The sequence below is a fragment of the Entelurus aequoreus genome, linkage group LG02, assembly GCF_033978785.1.
Source record: "Entelurus aequoreus isolate RoL-2023_Sb linkage group LG02, RoL_Eaeq_v1.1, whole genome shotgun sequence".
NCBI classification, from domain to species: Eukaryota; Metazoa; Chordata; class Actinopteri; order Syngnathiformes; family Syngnathidae; genus Entelurus; species Entelurus aequoreus.
In genome coordinates, this window is record NC_084732.1 from 9,802,844 (window position 1) to 9,821,325 (window position 18,482).

The 18,482-nt window shown below is 40.2% G+C and overlaps 1 protein-coding gene across 2 annotated transcripts; it reads left to right on the forward strand.

The window, feature by feature from the left end:
- Positions 1 to 222: 222 nt before the first annotated feature.
- On the forward strand, positions 223 to 13,186 carry LOC133630033 (DNA-directed RNA polymerase II subunit GRINL1A-like). 2 transcript variants are annotated; one of them, XM_062021261.1, is made up of 4 exons: positions 223 to 593; positions 2,516 to 3,040; positions 3,420 to 3,642; positions 12,663 to 13,186. In XM_062021261.1, the coding sequence occupies exons 1-4, from the start codon at positions 484 to 486 to the stop codon at positions 12,804 to 12,806; spliced, it is 1,002 nt and encodes a 333-aa protein (XP_061877245.1). In that variant the 5' UTR covers positions 223 to 483; the 3' UTR covers positions 12,807 to 13,186. The 2 variants fall into 2 exon arrangements, with proteins under 2 accessions (XP_061877245.1, XP_061877254.1); XM_062021270.1 differs by having other exon boundaries at positions 225 to 593; positions 2,528 to 3,040.
- The last annotated feature ends 5,296 nt before the right edge of the window (positions 13,187 to 18,482 follow it).

Here is an 18,482-nt window from a genome sequence, read left to right on the forward strand (position 1 = left end):
GTGTACAGCCCTTTGTTCTTAAACTGTGGTTGTTTTTAAAGGGCTTTATAAATAAAGTTGGTATGGTATGGTAATTTTAGGGTAAAATATGAAAGAAATAATAAATTGTCAAGGATTAAATAACAAGGGTTGCCACGTGAATGCCTGTTATAATACATCTGGCCACTGAGAGGCGCAAGAACACTTTAACTGTGTTGTATGGCTCGCACTACCACCTTCCACCACTAAGGGCAGCAGAAGGCATTTAATGTCCACCTTAGAAGAAGAATGACACTTTAAAAATGTTGTCGCCTCGATTTTAAATACATTTGTCGTTTTATTTGTTTTTTATTCAGCTTTCTTACCCACCAACCGGCTGATATGATTAATCTGATTTGACAGAAAGTGTTCGTTTCATGGAAAATGCTGCGTTGAGCAGAGTAGCAGCTTCCCGCTGTTTCAGTGTTTGCGAGCGGCTGGAGCTAACTTATTTAGCTAGCCGTGATGTCCTCGCCATGGATAGGCGAGCAGGGACAGGTGGGTCCCTTGAGCAACCACAGCCGAGGACAGCTCCAGGAACTACTGCTGCGACAGAACGCCATTCTCTCTAACAAGTAAGATGACCACTGCGTCAAATACATGGACGTTATACGCACACACGCTCTACACAACTCTTGACAAAGTAGTAAAGAGTTTCACATATGATTTTAATTGTGTTCTCCATGAGTAAACATCACTACCTCATTTAGTTTCTATTTTACATTTTTCAGACATGCACAGAGTGGATGTCATGAATGACACTGGCTCACACTTACCTGCATCATATTTCTACAACACAATATTACATTTAGGGTGGCACAGGGGTTAGTGCATCCATCCATCCATCCATTTTCTACCGCTTATTCCCTTCGGGGTTGCGGGGGGCGCTGGAGCCTATCTCAGCTACAATCATGTGCCTCACAATACGAAGGTCCTGAGTTCAATCTCGGGATCTTTCTGTGTGGACTTTGCATGTTCTCCCCGTGACTGTGTGGGTTCCCTCCGGGTACTCCGGCTTCCTCCCACCTCCAAAGTCATGCACCTGGGGATAGGTTGATTGGCAACACTAAATTGGTTGAATTGCACCAATTTTGTCAAGAGGAGTGGTCAAAAATTCAGCCAGAAGCTTGTGGATGGCTACCAAAAGTGCCTTATTGCCAAGGGACATGTAACCAAATATTAACATTGCTGTATGTATACTTTTGACCCAGCAGATTTGGTCACATTTTCAGTAGACCCATAAAAAATTCATAAAAGAACCAAACTTCATGAATGTTTTTTGTGACCAACAAGTATGTTTTCCAATCAATCTATCTCTATCACCAAAAAATAAGAGTTGTTGAAATTATTGGAAACTCTTGACAGCCATGACATTATGTTCTTTACAAGTGTATGTAAACTTTTGACCACGACTGTATATAAAAATTGCGTCCACATTGCAGACATGCTAGGAACGCTCAAGACAGTCACAATGATGTGCGTTTTGTTTACATCCGGTTTCGTTACCACGGATTTCGGTTATCAAAGTCTTGTTTCGGTGTTCAAGTTTTCGGTACATTACTTGTTAATAGTGCGCAAATAATAGGCAATATCTTTCTGTGTGGAGTGTGCATGTTCTCCCGTGACTGCGTGGGTTCCCTCCGGGTACTCCGGAGGAAACCCACCTCCAGAGACATGCACCTGGGGATAGGTTGATTGGTAACACTAAATTGGCCCTAGTGTGTGAATGTGAGTGTGAATGTTGTCTATCTATCCGTGTTGGTTATCCTGTGATGAGGTGGCCACTTGTCCAGGGTGCACCCCGCATATATTTGGCATATATTCACTGTTAGAAAGGATCTGCCATGTGGCCCAGCAACGATAACGAGTTTGACACCCCTGAACTAGGGCCAATTCATTGTTATAAATTAATTAGTAATGTACTGTCCTGAATCAGAAATAGAATGTATGCACATGCAGTGAAATTCAGTATATTTACCAAAAAACAGGAATTGATCATTTAATTTACAAACAATTACATAATATTTGTTATAGTTGATTGAATAAGAGTAAGTACATTTTGTTTATGTAGCATTTCTCAGAGAGAGCTCACAAAATGCTTCACGTGGTTAAGATACAAACCGTACAATCAAATCTCCACGTATAGCATGAGGAAACTGAAACTTTGCAAATAAAACAATAAATATGATTTTTTTTAAATAAAGTATACACAAAATTATAGTAAAATTATAAATAAATATTTGAGAAATATTACTGGAACGCAGGCCTAAACAAAGCAGGTATTTATATTTTTTTAGGGGGTTGTGTTCATAGTATGCATATTCTAGTTTGATTTGTGCAGATGTCTTTCAAATAAGTACACATTGCATTACCATTTGGTACATTACATTAGTTAATGGCACCTTACAGTAATGCTAAGATCTTAAAACTTTACTTATAACTTGAATGTAACCTGTTACTGTGTATACCATAAATGATAGCGTTTGATATTTTATAGTGTTGTTTGCAGGAGATTAATCGAGACCCTTCCCGACAAAGGAAAGAAGTTAAGGGACTTTGCAGAAAAGATAAACCTCGCCATTGAGCAACATGATGAAGAAGAGAGGAAGAAGAGTTTGGTGTCAGCAGCCAGAACAGAGTTTCAGTCCAAATACCAACAAGCCTTCACCATGCGACAAAGTGAGCTCACCACGTCACAACTGACTGAAGGGTCGCTTGTCTGCGTTCCTGCAGAGGAGGAAGACGACACTGCGAATGAACTTGTCAGCAAAGAGGCTGCTGCTGAAACCATGGAGATAACTGCCTCTGGGGCCTCTCTGATCTCTGTCCGGACAAAAGAGGCCGACCTTGCTGAGGCCTTGGACAGGGTCACAATATCTACTAGCACTGGTTTTAATGGGAAAAACGAGGAAAAAAAGGACAATTACTTTTTTAGGAAGCCGACCCAAATGCCTCACATTGTGACAGTCCTCCAAAGAACAGAGAACACGTCTCGCCCTCGTCAAAAATTCAGACCAAACCAGTGAGTAGATGATATTAAAACAAACAAATAATGTGCATCTCTCTCTCTCTCTCTCTCTGTGTGTGTGTGTGTGTGTGTGTGTGTGTGTGTGTGTGTGTGTGTGTGTGTGTGTGTGTGTGTGTGTGTGTGTGTGTGTGTGTGTGTGTGTGTGTGTGTGTGTGTGTGTGTGTGTGCGCGCGCGCGTAGCGTCAGGGGGTGGTCTGGGTACATGCATGTTACGCTAGTCGGAAACTCTAAATTGTCCATAAGTGTGAATGTTATTGACTGTTTTTTATTAGTCAAGGGTGTGCCAAGCCTATCGCCCAAAGTCAGCTGGGATGGGCCTTATCTCACAAGCAGTATATGGATAGAATGCTTAGTCATGTTTCTGACTTTCCAGGCTGCCAAACAGAAGCGACAACTCTTCGTCTGGCTCCTCATCACCCAGCCAGTCGTCCGAGGGGTCATCGCCGCTCTCGGCGCAGGCCAGGAGAGAACGTGACAAGAAACACCTGGATGACATCACGGCAGCAAAGCTACCTCCTCTCCACCACAGTCCAGCCCAGCTTCTGTCTCTGCAAGAGTCAGCTGACCTTCTGAGAGCACAGACTATGAAACAGCAGGTTAGTCTGTGTGCTGAATTAAGAAAACTCTTATATACAGTCAAACCCATGTTAGCGGCCACAAAGATTTCCCTCACTTTTTGTATCCTGGAATAGTTATTTTTACGCTGCATAGCGGCCACGAATTTGCTGCAATGATGCATAATGTTAATAGATGGAGTCTCAGTTGTTATTTGATTTACTCATTTTAAGATAAACTTACTACAATATGAATTGCGATATAAAAACTTTACGTTTAATAATTTGATATATTGTAGGTGTATATTGTAGCGTCCCGGAAGACTTAGTGCTGCAAGGGGTTCTGGGTATTTGTTCTGTTGTGTTACGGTGCGGATGTTCTCCCGAAATGTGTTTGTCATTCTTGTTTGGTGTGGGTTTGCAGTGTGGCGCATATTTGTAACAGTGTTAAAGTTGTTTATACGGACACCCTCAGTGTGACCTGTATGGCTGTTGACCAAGTATGTATTGCATTCACTTGTGTGTGTGTGAAAAGCCGTAGATATAATGTGATTGGGCCGGCACACAAAGGCAGTGCCTTTAAGGTTTATTGGCGCTCTGTACTTCTCCCTACGTCCGTGTACCACTCCGTACAGCGGTGTTTTAAAAAGTCATACATTTTACTTTTTGAAACCGATACCAATAATTTCCGATATTACATTTTAAAGCATTTATCGGCCGATAAAATAGGCAGTCCGATATTATCGGGCATCTCTACTGCACGTCATATTATCGTGTGTCAGCAGGCACTCTCCCTTATTTCTTCTCAAACATTTAAAATAAATCACCAATAAAGGGGGGTATCGATTCTTCAATTTGTCTCGATGGGACATGGACTTTCCTAAATCACAAAAGTCTAACTGCAGCCGCATTACAGCAAAAAATAACAAGCTAAGAAGCGGAAATTGCCAAATAGATTAGTAAGTCAGGAGAGACACTAACATCCAAAGTGCGAGTGCAACAACACGTCTGTCAGCCATATATATGAATCAGTGGATCGTAGATACGACTCTCCTTTTTCAGCTGCAAGCTTACATTGCTAGGGGCAAAGTGTTTGAGCATTCCGTGGTTTGAGAAGGCATGACAATTGAAACCATAGCTTTTGCCCAATTAGGGGCGTTTATCTATTTTTTCATTTTGCGGCCAGCTGTAGTTCTCGCGTATCTATCCATATATCCATCCATATTTACCGCTTGTCGCTTTCAGGGTCGCGGGGGGTGCTGGAGCCTATCCCAGTTGCACTCGGGTAGAAGGCGGTGTACACCCTGAACAAGTCGCCACATCATCACAGGGCTAACACAGATAGACAACATTCACACTGCAGGGCCAATATAGTGTTGCCAATCAACCTATCCCTAGTATTTTATAGATATGTATCTATGCTGTGTGCACTCACATCCAAAAAGTGGAAATGACGCAATACTTCATACGTGAGCTGCCAGAGAAGAAGCCTTTTATGCATATTATTACATATACATGTCTGTGTTGGCCCTGCGATGAGGTGGCGACTTGTTCTGTACCCCGCCTTCCGCCCGAATGCAGCTAGGATCGGCTCCAGCACCCCCTACACCCGCGAGAGGGACAAGCGGTAGGAAATGGATGGATGATTAACTTGGATGGCAAGTGCACCTAATGCTTGTGTAAATTATTGACATTTTCTTCAGTTAGTGAAATGAGTTGCGATCAAGTGAGTACCGTAATTTCCGGACTATAAGCCGCACCTGACTATAAGCCGCACCAGCTAAATTTAGGGGAAAATACAGATTGCTCCATATATAAGCCGCACCCGACTATAAGCCGCAGGGTTTTGATGTGTAATTACCGTAGTATGTAGGGGTTCCTGCTACCACGGAGGGGATTGTCGGGACAGAGATGACTGCTTGGGAACGCAAAGCGTCCCATTTATTAACAATAAATCTTTCAATCATTCAATCAAACTTTCACATCTTTGACATGGCGAACAGCATTCGTGCAGAGTACAAATAATACAACGGTGCAAAGTAATACAAAGTGCTCGCCTGTACGTTATCAAAATAACCAGCCTACCGGTATATAAAAAGTCAGTCTTTAATCATTGTGTCATCGTCTTCCTCCTGCGTACTAAAACCACCGGAATCCTCTTTGTCGGTGTCGGAGAAGAACAGGCCGTAAATAAGCCGCACCCTTGTATAAGCCGCAGGGACCAGAACGAGGGGAAAAAGTAGCGGCTTATAGTCCGGAAATTACGGTATGTAATAATTGATTATTATGAATGCTGTATTAACATATTATTGTATTTGTATTTATTTCATTATTTAATCTTATGGTATTTTACATTGATTTACTTTGAATTGTTTTTACAATGCGCAGCACTTTGGAAACAGCTCGTCAATAGTGTCATATAAATAAAGATTTGGAAGTACTGTATATTGCGTGTCAGGTGATTACGCATTGTATTTTCTAGTTGTCCAATCCATTCCGCTTGATTTATACAAACCCATTTAAAAAAACAATACAAGTTTCACAAAGTGCTGCACAAGAGTTAAAACATACATTTAGAAGCAGGATAAAACTAAGGAGAGTCAATTGTATAAAACATTTAACTATGAAGAGAATAAATACATAAAAGAAAAGCAAATAGACTAAAATCACACAACTCTCATGCTGGTTTAAAAGCCGAGGAGTAAAAATATGTTTTAAGATGTGATTTAAAACTCATTAAAGGGGATATTGTTTTGGAGCCACAGCAGAAAATGCACAATCCCCCTCTGGATTTTAAACAGGTTTTTGGGACGACAAGAAGAAACTGATCAGCTGACCTCGGAGACCTTGTGGACGTGTACGTTTTTAAAGGTTCTGACATTTATTGCGGTGCTAATCCGTTAAAAAATTTTTAAAACAAAGAATAACATTTTAAAAATAATTCTAAAATGAACTGTGGGAGCCAGTGATGGGATGCTAAAATATGAGTAATGTGCTCATGTTTTTTAGTGCCAGTTAAAAGACGAGCAGCAGCATTTTAGACTAGCTGCAATGAGCGATTGAGGCCTGGTTCATCCCAACATAGAGTGAATTGCAGTAGCCCAAACGTGATTAAATTAAAAACATGGATTACCCACTCAAAGTCGTTAAAAGATCAATCAGTCAATCAATCAATGTTTATTTATATAGCCCTAAATCACAAGTGTCTCAAAGGGCTGTACAAGCCACAACGACATCCTCGGTACAGAGCCCACATACGGGCAAGGAAAACTCACCCCAGTGGGACGTCAATGTGAATGACTATGAGAAACCTTGGAGAGGACCGCATATGTGGGTAACCCCCCCCCCCTCTAGGGGAGACCGAAAGCAATGGATGTCGAGTGGGTCTGACATAATATTGTGAAAGTCCAACACATCAGCGAGAGTCCAGTCCATAGTGGGGCCAGCAGGAACCATCCCGAGTGGAGACGAGTCAGCAGCGTAGAGATGTCCCCATCTGATGAACAGGCTAGCGGTCCACGGTTTGGAGCAGAGTAGAAAAGAAAAGAAAACAAACGGCAGATCAACTGGTCTAAAAAGGGAGTCTATTTAAAGGCTAGAGTATATAAATGAGTTTTAAGATGAGACTTAAATGCTTCTACTGAGGTAGCATCTCTAACTTTTACCGGGAGGGCATTCCATAGTATTGGAGCCCGAATAGAAAACGCTCTATAGCCCGCAGACTTTTTTTGGGCTCTGGGAATCACTAATAAGCCGGAGTTCTTTGAACGCAGATTTCTTGCCGGGACATAAGGTACAATACAATCGGCAAGATAGGCAGGAGCTTGACCGTGTAGTATTTTATACGTAAGTAGTAAAACCTTAAAGTCGCATCTTAGGTGCACAGGAAGCCAGTGCAAGTGAGCCAGTATAGGCGTAATATGATCAAACTTTCTTGTTTTTGTCAAAAGTCTAGCAGCCGCATTTTGTACCATCTGTAATCTTTTAATGCTAGACATAGGGAGGCCCGAAAATAAAACGTTACAGTAATCGAGACGAGATGTAACGAACGCATGGATAATGATCTCAGCATCGCTTGTGGACAAAATGGGACGAATTTTAGCGATATTACGGAGATGAAAGAAGGCCGTTTTAGTAACACTCTTAATGTGCGACTCAAACGAGAGAGTTGGGTCGAAGATAATACCCAGGTTCTTTACAGAGTCACCTTGTTTAATTGTTTGGTTGTCAAATGTTAAGGTGGTATTTTTAAATAGATGTCGGTGTTGAGCAGGACCGATAATCAGCATTTCTGTTTTCTTAGCGTTGAGTTGCAAAAAGTTAGCGGACATCCATTGTATAATTTCATTAAGACACGCCTCCAGCTGACTACAATCCGGCGTGTTGGTCAGCTTTAGGGGCATGTAGAGTTGGGTGTCATCAGCATAACAGTGAAAGCTAACACCGTATTTGCGTATGATGTCACCTAGCGGCAGCATGTAAATACTAAAGAGTGCAGGGCCAAGAACCGAACCCTGGGGAACTCCGCACGTTACCTTAACATAGTCCGAGGTCACATTGTTATGGGAGACACACTGCATCCTGTCAGTAAGATAAGAGTTAAACCAAGACAAGGCTAAGTCTGTCATCCCAATACGCGTTTTGATACGCTCTAATAAAATATTATGATCAACAGTATCGAAAGCGGCGCTAAGATCAAGAAGCAGCAACATAGATGAAGCATCAGAATCCATCGTTAGCAATAGATCATTAGTCATTTTTGCGAGGGCTGTCTCCGTAGAGTGATTTGCCCTGAAACCGGATTGAAAAGGTTCACAGAGATTGTTAGACGCTAAGTGTTCATTTAGCTGCTGTGCTACAATTTTTTCGAGGATTTTCGAGATAAACGGAAGGTGGGACACCGGCCGGTAGTTTACCAGGAGATCAGGATCGAGGTTAGGTCTTTTGAGTAGAGGATGAATAACCGCTTTTTTGAATGCTAGGGGAACAGTGCCAGAGGAAAGTGATAAGTTTATAATATTTAACACTGATGGACCTAGTAATACAAAAAGCTCCTTGATAAGTTTCCCAGGAATTGGGTCAAGTAAACATGTTGTTTGTTTTGTCCCATTTACACATTTTGACAATTCCTCCAATGTTATTTCATCAAAGAGAGAGAAACTATTTTGGAGGGCGGTATCCGTCGTATATACAGTCGTATCTGTGTTAATAGAACCCAGTTGTAGCTGAGATGCATTGTCTTTAATCTCTTTTCTAATGACTTCAATTTTCTTATTAAAGAAATTCATAAAGTCATCTGCTGAGTGGGTGGAGCTACTGGGAGAAGTCCCTTGTTGGGTTAGCGATGCTACTGTACTAAACAGAAATTTAGGATAATTTTTGTTGAGGTGGATGAGATTTGAGTAATATTTAGCTTTAGCTGAGGTAAGCATGCGTTTATAAGTTATTAAACTATCACACCATGCTTGATGGAAAACCTCAAGTTTAGTCGCACGCCATTTGCGTTCCAGCTTTCTACATGATAATTTCTGGGCTTTAGTTTCTTCTGTAAACCATGGGGTACGCCTTTTAGGGGCCCTTTTTAGCTTTAGCGGTGCTACAATATCAATGGTGTCGCGCAGGGCGTCATTAAAGTTGTTAGTGAGGTTATCAATAGAGCCCACATAATTTGGGAATGGTGCCATTACCGAAGGCAGTAGGTCAGTAAGAGTCGTCGTTGTGGCAGCATTAATGTTGCGGCTGCTATAGTAGTTATTATTATTATTATTAGTTTGTTGACAATGAGTCAGAACTTCGAATTTTATAAGGTAATGATCGGACATTACTTTAGTGTACGGGAGTATCGTAACTTTAGAGGTGGTGACACCCCTGACAAGCACTAGATCTATCGTATTACCGTTGCGATGCGTGGGTTCATTTATTATTTGTGTAAGACCACAGCTATCAATTATAGTCTGGAGTGCCACGCATGGAGGGTCCGATGGGGTATTCATATGGATATTAAAGTCCCCCATTATGATTATATTGTCGGCGTGCGTCACTAGATCAGCAACAAACTCTGAGAATTCACTGATGAAGTCCGAATAGGGCCCAGGGGGGCGGTAGATAACAGCCAGGTGGAGAGGCAGCGGTGTGACAAACCTCAAAGTGAGCACCTCAAACGAGTTATATTTATTATTTAGGTTAGGTGTAAGATTATAGTTTTCATTGTATATTAGTGCGACACCCCCTCCCCTTTTAAGAGGTCGGGCAACATGTGTAGTGGTATAGCCAGGAGGAGATGCTTCATTTAGCGCAAAAAAATCGTCTGGTTTGAGCCAGGTCTCGGCGAGACCAACGACGTCAAGTTTGTTGTCTCTAATGACTTCATTAACTAATAGCGTTTTGGAAGATAATGATCTTATGTTTAAAAAGCCCATATTATAGGTAGTGGGCTGTTTTGAGGATTGTTTGTTGAAATTATCCGAAGTAGCAATATTAATAATGTTGCGTTTATTATGCGTATTGCACTTTAAATAGTTTCGACCATATCTAGGAATTGATACGACAGGGATATTCAGATTGTTTGCTTGGTGCTGTGATAAACTGAACGCATCATAGTTAGCTACCTCAGTACAATGTATGTCTGCCTCTGACATGGTCACAAAAGAAAAAACATTATGTGAGTTGTGTTTTATTCTAAGAGAATTGCTATGTGTGCAGGGATTATCCAGCCTGACGCCGGCTAGTTCTAGTTTAAATGGCTTCTTACCCGGAGACTCCACGTTTCTTTGGTTAGCTTTTCTCTTTGTTGTTAGCCCAGCTCGGCATCCCCGCTTCTGCTTCCGCTCGCACCGCCTATGTCGTCTCCATTGGCGGTCACCGCTAGCACTTGACTCCGCTGCTACAAAGGCCGCTCGATGTAGCCCACGAAGTATTCCCATGCTAGCGAGGAGGTCCACCGTACATGCATCTTTCAGTCTATAACGACCCGATCCATCCACATCCAGAATTGTCTGTCGGTCATATGTGATCACAGTGTTCACGCTTTGAGCCAGCCATGAAATTGACAGAAATGACGGGTGTTTTTTGCCAAATCGCTCTACACTCCCAAGAGCGTTAGCAGAGCCGCTGCATTCCCATGCGCCGCCATTTTGTCTTTTAAAACTGATTTAATTTTTGCTAAAAGTCTTAGATGATAAAAACTGAAGCGTACAACAGAGTTAATCTACTGTTCCAATTTAAAATCATTGTCCAACCTAAAACCAAGATTTGTGACTTATGGTTTAAAATAAGGCATCAGGGGGACCAGGCCCCAGGGGTTAGCATTCTGGTTTATTTTTTATGTAAAATAAAATGATTTCCTTTTTTTAGAGTTTAGATAGTTTACCGCCAACCATGCTTTTATGTCCTCAAGAGAATTAAAAAGGGATTTTAAACTCATGTCACTTTTCTTTTTTAAAGGGACATATATTTGCGTATCATCAGCACAAAGATGATACAATATATTATATTTTGTTAAATTGTGGTGCATGGGCAGGATGTACACTGAAAACCGGGGGGGAAAAGGCACCCCCGAAAGGGACAAGCGGTAGAAAATGAATGGATTACTATAAATTAAGTATAATAAATGTACCATACTGTATATAATGATAATATACAATATAACAAACAATATATACAATATAATAAGTAGTTTACAGGGGGAGTATTGGTCATAACCAACTCTGATACTGATACTTAAGATTTTCAAGATCATCCAACAATTCCATTTTTATCACAATTATCATTGGACAAAAATACTGGATGGTGGTGTAACAATATCAATTAAATATTTAAATTATTTCCTACTCCTAGTTCTAATATAATTTTTTTTTTTTTTTGCCCTTAAAAAATTTGCCTGTGTCCAGTGACTTTGCGGAGTTTGTAAACCATAACAAAAACGGCAAGATATTTTTGATAATAAAAAAATATAGATCTAACCACTGTAGTATCGACCATATAATGGCATTCTACTTGGTATTGTTAGTGTCTGTACTTGTTTTGATTCATCCGCCTTTGTTTACATTGAAGAGCTCTAGCTTGCGGTTAGCTGTTTGCATATCCTCCTGGGGTGTATAGTGTAGCATGTTTAGCTATTCCTTATCCTCCAGGGATGATACTTGTAAGAAATTTACTTTATTTGCTGCCATGGAGGCGAGGATTGCTGACTTAGAAGTGGCTTTTCACTTTAGAGGGACGTTAGCCGCCAGCGAGGACGCTACAATGCGTTGACACTACATTGCGTTGACAACGTGTTAGTTTTTTGTCGCCGTCAAATTTGTTGGACCTAGCTAGAATTTGTCATCAACATGCATTATCACAATACAACAATAGTATTAAAAGCTCTATTGTCAGCCAAATGTATCTAATTTATATCGTATATCGTGCAACTGTAATCCCAACCCGCATACAGTGGCCATTTGTCTATAGTGGACACTTTTACTGTTTCCCTTGAGTGGTCACTATAGACAAGTTTTACTGTTGTTCTAATATTTTGCTCTTCGAGTGTAGCTTAATAAAGTAAAGTACATATTGGAGGCACCTCTAACTCAAATGCCAACCCAAAAATGTAAACATTTGAGCATTATATTCTCTTTATAAATGCAGATTAAATGAATGAATATTGCATCTTTAGGGAACTACACTTCATGTCCTTGCTTGTATGTTTAATACTCTCTTATATATTGCTTTCAACTTTAACCCATGCCCTAACTTCTGTTTTCATGGAAGCAACAAATCTAAACATCAATCCAGTATTCACCTTTTTATGTCTCAAAAGTTGTTTGGAAAAAGATGAAAAATTAAATACAAACTTATAAAAATTTGAACATTTCATGTCGTGAACATTAGGATGCATTATCCTGCTAACAACACTAGGTGGCAGCATTTTGCCTATATGATGCAACCTCACATGCAAAAAACCCAAAGGAGTTCAACTAACCCATGACAGCCTGTGGAACATGTTAGCATATTAGTTAAAGCTTATTGCGTACCTTCAGCCGAGTGTGACGAGCCTAGTCTTGTGTTGTGGTTCATGACAGGATCTGCAGGCCAAGATGGCAGCACAAAAACTATCAGAGGGATTGAAGATCTACATGAGCAGCTACACTCCTGACAGCAGCCCTGTGGCGGCGTACAGGGAGGTTCATGATGAAGGAGCACAGCTCTCCTCAGAAGAAGACTGATCCTGGAAGTCCGTGTGATCTCTGAACCCTGAGGAAACGCTGGTAATCGGCACCAAATAGGAAGGGATTTTACTCCCAGAGCGACAACTTTTGAGGACACTTTGCCTGAACAGTCCTTCAAATTTAAATGCCACAAACTTTATCACATAGTTGGTATCAGGCATTTCTTGCATGGATACTCTCATGCTGTTGATGCAGGTGCTGCATTTGAAATATTTGATCAAATATGACATCCAACACAAACTGAACACCCAATTCTTTATACATGTAACTATCTAAAGAAAACAAGTCATGGTTGAGAAATTTTAGCAGCTAAAAGTCATTTCATGTCCAAGATTTTGATTTATATACAAACAATGACAAATAAATGTATTTCTAGTTGAATACATGAGCATGAGCTTTACTTAAATGTCCTACACTTTTCTACATTTAAAACACTTCCTTGTGGTCTACATGATATGTAATGGTGGTTGTTTGGTCAAAAATTTGCTTTGATTATGTTTTACAGACCATTTTTAAGCTGCTTTCAGACCATCTCTTCAGGATGCACCATTTTGTGGGTGATCTTATTTACATGCCTCCACTTCAACTGCATCTTCTCCCTTCTCAGCGATGGTGTAGTTTTTAGCACTACCATATGGAGTCTACTTACAGATATAAATTGGAACTATATGCTACTTTGTATTAGAAATGGTAACAACGTAGGATGCATGTGAACATAGGAGCCAGGCTGCCCCATAACAAGAGAATAGAGAAAAAGAGGAACTTATTGACGACAATGATGGACTCGCGCAAAGCTTTTCAGGTACAACTTTACCATATGGAGATATCCGCTGACATCACAAATTGGGCAAGTTCAAAACGGTGTTTGGAGGAAGTATGAAGACAAGATTGTTTTCTAAATGAGTCAGCAAAGCCTTTATGGTTTGATTTAAAATTTTCGAGACGTATGCCGATCCCAAATACACTAAAACTGTTACCAATAGGTAAGAAAAATTGTTTTTAAATAATAGGTCCACTTTAAAAATGACTTATGATTTTAATCTTTTCTGACTTAACAATGTTGTTACAATATTGGCTACTTGTGTTACACGATGCCAAATCATAAGGTTCGTGGATCTGGGCTTGAGCTTGCGTGCTGTTTTGGATGCCGCTGAACCTCTGTGTTTTGCAATATTGTTTTTTTAACAATCACATTTGTGATTACCAGTATTTTCTCTGAAATAGTGGTAATATGAATAACCTAAAAAAAAGTTAGTCCAGAGTCAAAATTTGACATAGAGTGTGAAACAACACAATTTTGCCTAATGCGTTTTCTATGAGGTATTTGTTGAAGTAGCATTTATAGTGTTTGCTTGGAGCAAATATGCAGGTGGGATAAGTCATTGAGCAGTGCAGCTGAAGGCGCTGCTTGTCAAAGATCATGTGAGGTGTTATCATGCAGAGATCAGTGACACGCTCGATAACGTTAATCCAGGAGGGAGTGAAATATTGAAGCTGAAAGGCCCGAGACATCTGGACTGGATTTGGACGATGTTGTTGCTGGCCATGGCAAGCGATGATGGGCGGGCAGCAGGTTAATGTAACATGGCTAATAGCATCTCTCTGCTTTGCTAATAACGTTGGTAGATAAGATGTGCCAGCTACAGATGGTACCTTTCCCGTGATCCCTCATCCTGCACTTAAACTGCTCGTCATCTTAATTCAAACAACCTGAAGCCGAGAGACGGCTCTTTGAGGAAGAACATTCTAGGTGATGAGGGCAGGGGGTCATCCAGGTCAGAGTGACGTCTAAAGATGCCCCTTGATAACCTTGAGGAAATGTTGCTGAAATTATGTTTCAAGCCCCTTTTGATTGCTGAGAGGCTCCAGAATGGCCTGTGTGGATGACGTCCAATAACAAATCCGCTCCATTGAGTATTCTCATTGTGCTGGAATTAATCACAGCCCACCTCTGTGACTGTTCCCAATTATGGGGCACTTTTTGTTTCTTGCTATGGTGCTTGCCGAATAATGTCATCAAGAAGGAACCATTCACACGCTTACTATCAAAGCTTGTCCACTGATGAGGTTGTTTATACTTGTACTTGGGTCCCTGGGCCCCTTGTCTCACGTTCATAAGCACCCCATGAAGTAGTCTGCAAGTGATTTGCTCCAGCTCTTGCGTCCGAAATTACACGTCACGTGGGAATAGGAATAATTTGGATGTTTTGGAGGGGAAAGTGGAATGCGATGATCAAGAGCAGTCTTAAATTAGATATAAAGTATGATGTATGCATCATCAGCCCCGCATGATTAGATTATATCTGCCATGTTGCAAAGTGTGAGCTCATGCTTTTTCCACTTGATTTTTTTCGGGCACATAAGTAGATGAAAAAAAAAGCAGCGCACGGCAGCTTGGTGTAGATGATGTTCTAGCCTATATCTTCAGAAACAGCCCTCCCCTTGCTTATTGCACAAGGCATGAGTCAAGTTAAGCTGCTTTTATCATCTCAAAACACTCATGTGTTGCGCTGATGAATTGTCAAGTTCTCTGTGCAGTACATTTGTCATTACAGGCAGGTGCTGGCAATGAAGTTCTATCTGGAAGACAATACTGTTTTGCTTTTTCTTCACACTGTTTATGTCTGCATATATGTCACGGTGAGACATGTGTGAGAAGAGTCTTGCTTGTGATATGAGCATGCTCAAGATTTCTACAGCTGTCTGACTATCCAAACACGTCTTTATATTTTACATGGCATTCTTTAGATGTCTTTTTCACCCCACATTCACCATATTTCACTAGTTTCTTTTAGCTTGCATGCTTCAAATTGAAAAACGATCTGTTTTTTGGAGAATGAAACACGCCAGCCGTCTAATAGAGGGTTGAGTGTAGAAGACTTATAGCCGAAGCCTAATTTTGTCAAACGAATGGGTTAAGCAGTGGTTTTTAAAGTGTGAGCCAGGTGGTGCCAGAAGGTGCAGCAGCAGTGGGGAGGCTTACAGTGCCACACATCGAAAACCCCTGCATTAGTGTCTTTGCAATATCCATAAATACAGTGTGTTACTGATGTTAAAAAACAAAATACTGCAACAACATATGACTTGTACAATTTAAATAACAAACGTGTTACAGGAAACACATACATGTACTGTAAAATTAGTTTACACCTCTTGCTTTTATGCAGGGCTATTCAACTGGTGGCCCAGACAAACATTTTTGCAGCAAATTCCTAAAAACACGTGACTAGAGCACTCCTGTTGTAAAGAGAAGTTGGACCACTGTAAACACGTTGGCATTGAAAGTTTTACCCTGCTGGCAAACAGAACACATGGGTCCAAACTTGTGATTTACATAACGAAGGCGTTACTCAAGGAACTGCACTTTTTGGGGGGGAATTTTGCCTATTGTTCAAAGTCCTTATGAGAGGCAAGAACACACGTCTTCTTTTTTTAAAATATATTCTAAAGAATAAAAAAACGCTCTTAAGATGCGGCTAGCAATGCAGCTTATAGGCGCAATCCATTCTGTTTCTAAATCACTCTAAAAATACATCCAAAAATGCCAACAATATTTTATTTATGTTCCGTAACCTATATAATAACCAAGCTGTAGGTACATTGTTATTGTGAGAGCAAATACTAAGGACCTGTTTTTCTAGCGTAACACATCCCCTTGCGACAGCATGCTTCTGCATTAGCTAGAGGTAAGCTATCTTCTGTGTCAGCACCTGAATTGCTTTTTGAGTTTGTACCGAAACAACACAATGTGATAGGAAACCAATCTGTACTGACTGAAAAACATAAAAATTCATGTTTCCGTTTCTGTAAAGTATCAACGCACATTTCATGTTTTGTTTGTACACAGCTAGCTCGAAAGTGTATGTAGTTTTAATAACACGCATGATCAATATTAAAGTGACTCACTCAATGGACAGTTGTCTGTTTGGTCCAGCTGGCAGGGGACATGTTTTTCCAGTTGATTTTAGATACAGTAAGTGGGAAAAAAAGATTGTACCACTGCTGGGTTTGTCTTTTGCTGTGATGCAGTTTCTTTGAGCACTGTCCTCCTCGCCAGATACAAGAAGCTTACAACGATAAAAAACATTGTGTGCCTCTCAGTGCAGCAGAAGCAAACTTCTGTCAGGATACTGTAGCTTAGCAGGCTTCACATTTACGCCACCGTGCCATGACGGTGCTAATTGTCTCGGCTACCGTTTCTCCAACGTTTCAGCCTCACTTCGTGCTTGCTCAGCTTCTATAACCACTAGTTCGTCATCCGTGTGTTCAGCTTAAAAAATATAACGTTGGGAATCCTCGCTTGTAGCATACATACGTTTTTGCTGGAAGTAGGAACGCTCGCCTTTGTTGGCGGAAGTAGGAAGTATGTTGCTATGAGCAATGAAATCAATGCGCCTAGGAAAATTAGTTCCAGTAATGCTTAAAATTTACCAAAATACGGTAAATATTTTACACAAATTACATATTGTTACGAATATGCCTGTTACTACATTATACACATTCTTACGACCTAAATACAGCGTTAATGGAGGTTTTTAAAGATGTTTTAGAGGGCTTTGAACGTAACACGAGACTCCCACGAGCTTTTTTTTAATCTTCAGAATGCAAAAAATATATTCATTTTTCTAATGATTGTGAATGATAGGCAAAATTCCCCCAAAAAAGTGCAATTCCCCTTTTTGGGAGTTACACATGTTTTTCGGTAATGTGATTTATGTAACTAAGATGTTGTAGCTTGTTTACTTCAGATGTAGTCATTTGTTCAACTTCTTAAGTTATACTAGTAGTGTTCCCCAAGGTTCTATTTTTCATCATTTGGGTTATTCAACTGGTGGCCAATAAGTTCAGTTCCAAAAACTTGAGAGACTCACATTTGTCTTTCTTAATACCACAGTGCTGTCTTAGAGAATATCTTTGACTAGCTTTTTTGCAGCCGGTCCTTAAAAACAGCAGAACACCTCTGTTACTCTGATAAAATGGATAAACCAAAATCAAATGTCTACTATAGAGGACAATGGTTCTCTGGAATATACAAAATAAGGCCGATAGTGAAAGGAGAAGTCCAGCACCCGGTCCTTTAGCTTTCTTGAAATGTGACCCCCAAAACAATTGAGTTGAATATCTCTGCTTTAATGGGATTGGATCCTTCTTTCTTTTTTTTTCTTCTTTTTTTTTTTTACACATAGGGTTCTATACGGATGGGACATCTTAACTTGTTCCACTACTCGTCACAAATTCCCTCCAAATCACACATTACTCGAATTTCAGAAGTTACAACCAAAACAATAAACCTGATTTATAGTATAGTTATTGCTGTGATTTACAAAGCAGGATAAAGTACAGCATTTTAAAATATGTGGCTATGTTACATTATGTATTATTATTATTGTACTTAAGTAGAACAAACAAAGCCACTTTAACTTTCAAGATCACAACAGTACGTGTAGTAAAGTCAACTTATTGTTACTCTGAAACCATAATAAGGATTCTGGTTTCCATGTAATACTCTGCCATTGTTAAACGGGTTGTATGCAGCTTGCTCACAGTTAATTTTTTAAAAAACAAAACAAATAAGAAGAACATCACCAGCTACCTTACGTTGCCATTAGTGGTTTAACACAACATATATTTCTTTAACGTGTCTGTGTTTTTCACAATCACTAATTATATTGA

Excerpts from the sequence above, each read along its gene's own strand:
- LOC133630033 (XM_062021261.1), top strand. The coding sequence starts at position 484 with ATGTCCTCGCCATGGATAGGCGAGCAGGGACAGGTGGGTCCCTTGAGC. Across the intron at positions 594-2,515 it reads AACGCCATTCTCTCTAACAA|TGTTGTTTGCAGGAGATTAA; the intron begins GTAAGATGACCA and ends GATATTTTATAG. Across the intron at positions 3,041-3,419 it reads CAAAAATTCAGACCAAACCA|GCTGCCAAACAGAAGCGACA; the intron begins GTGAGTAGATGA and ends CTGACTTTCCAG.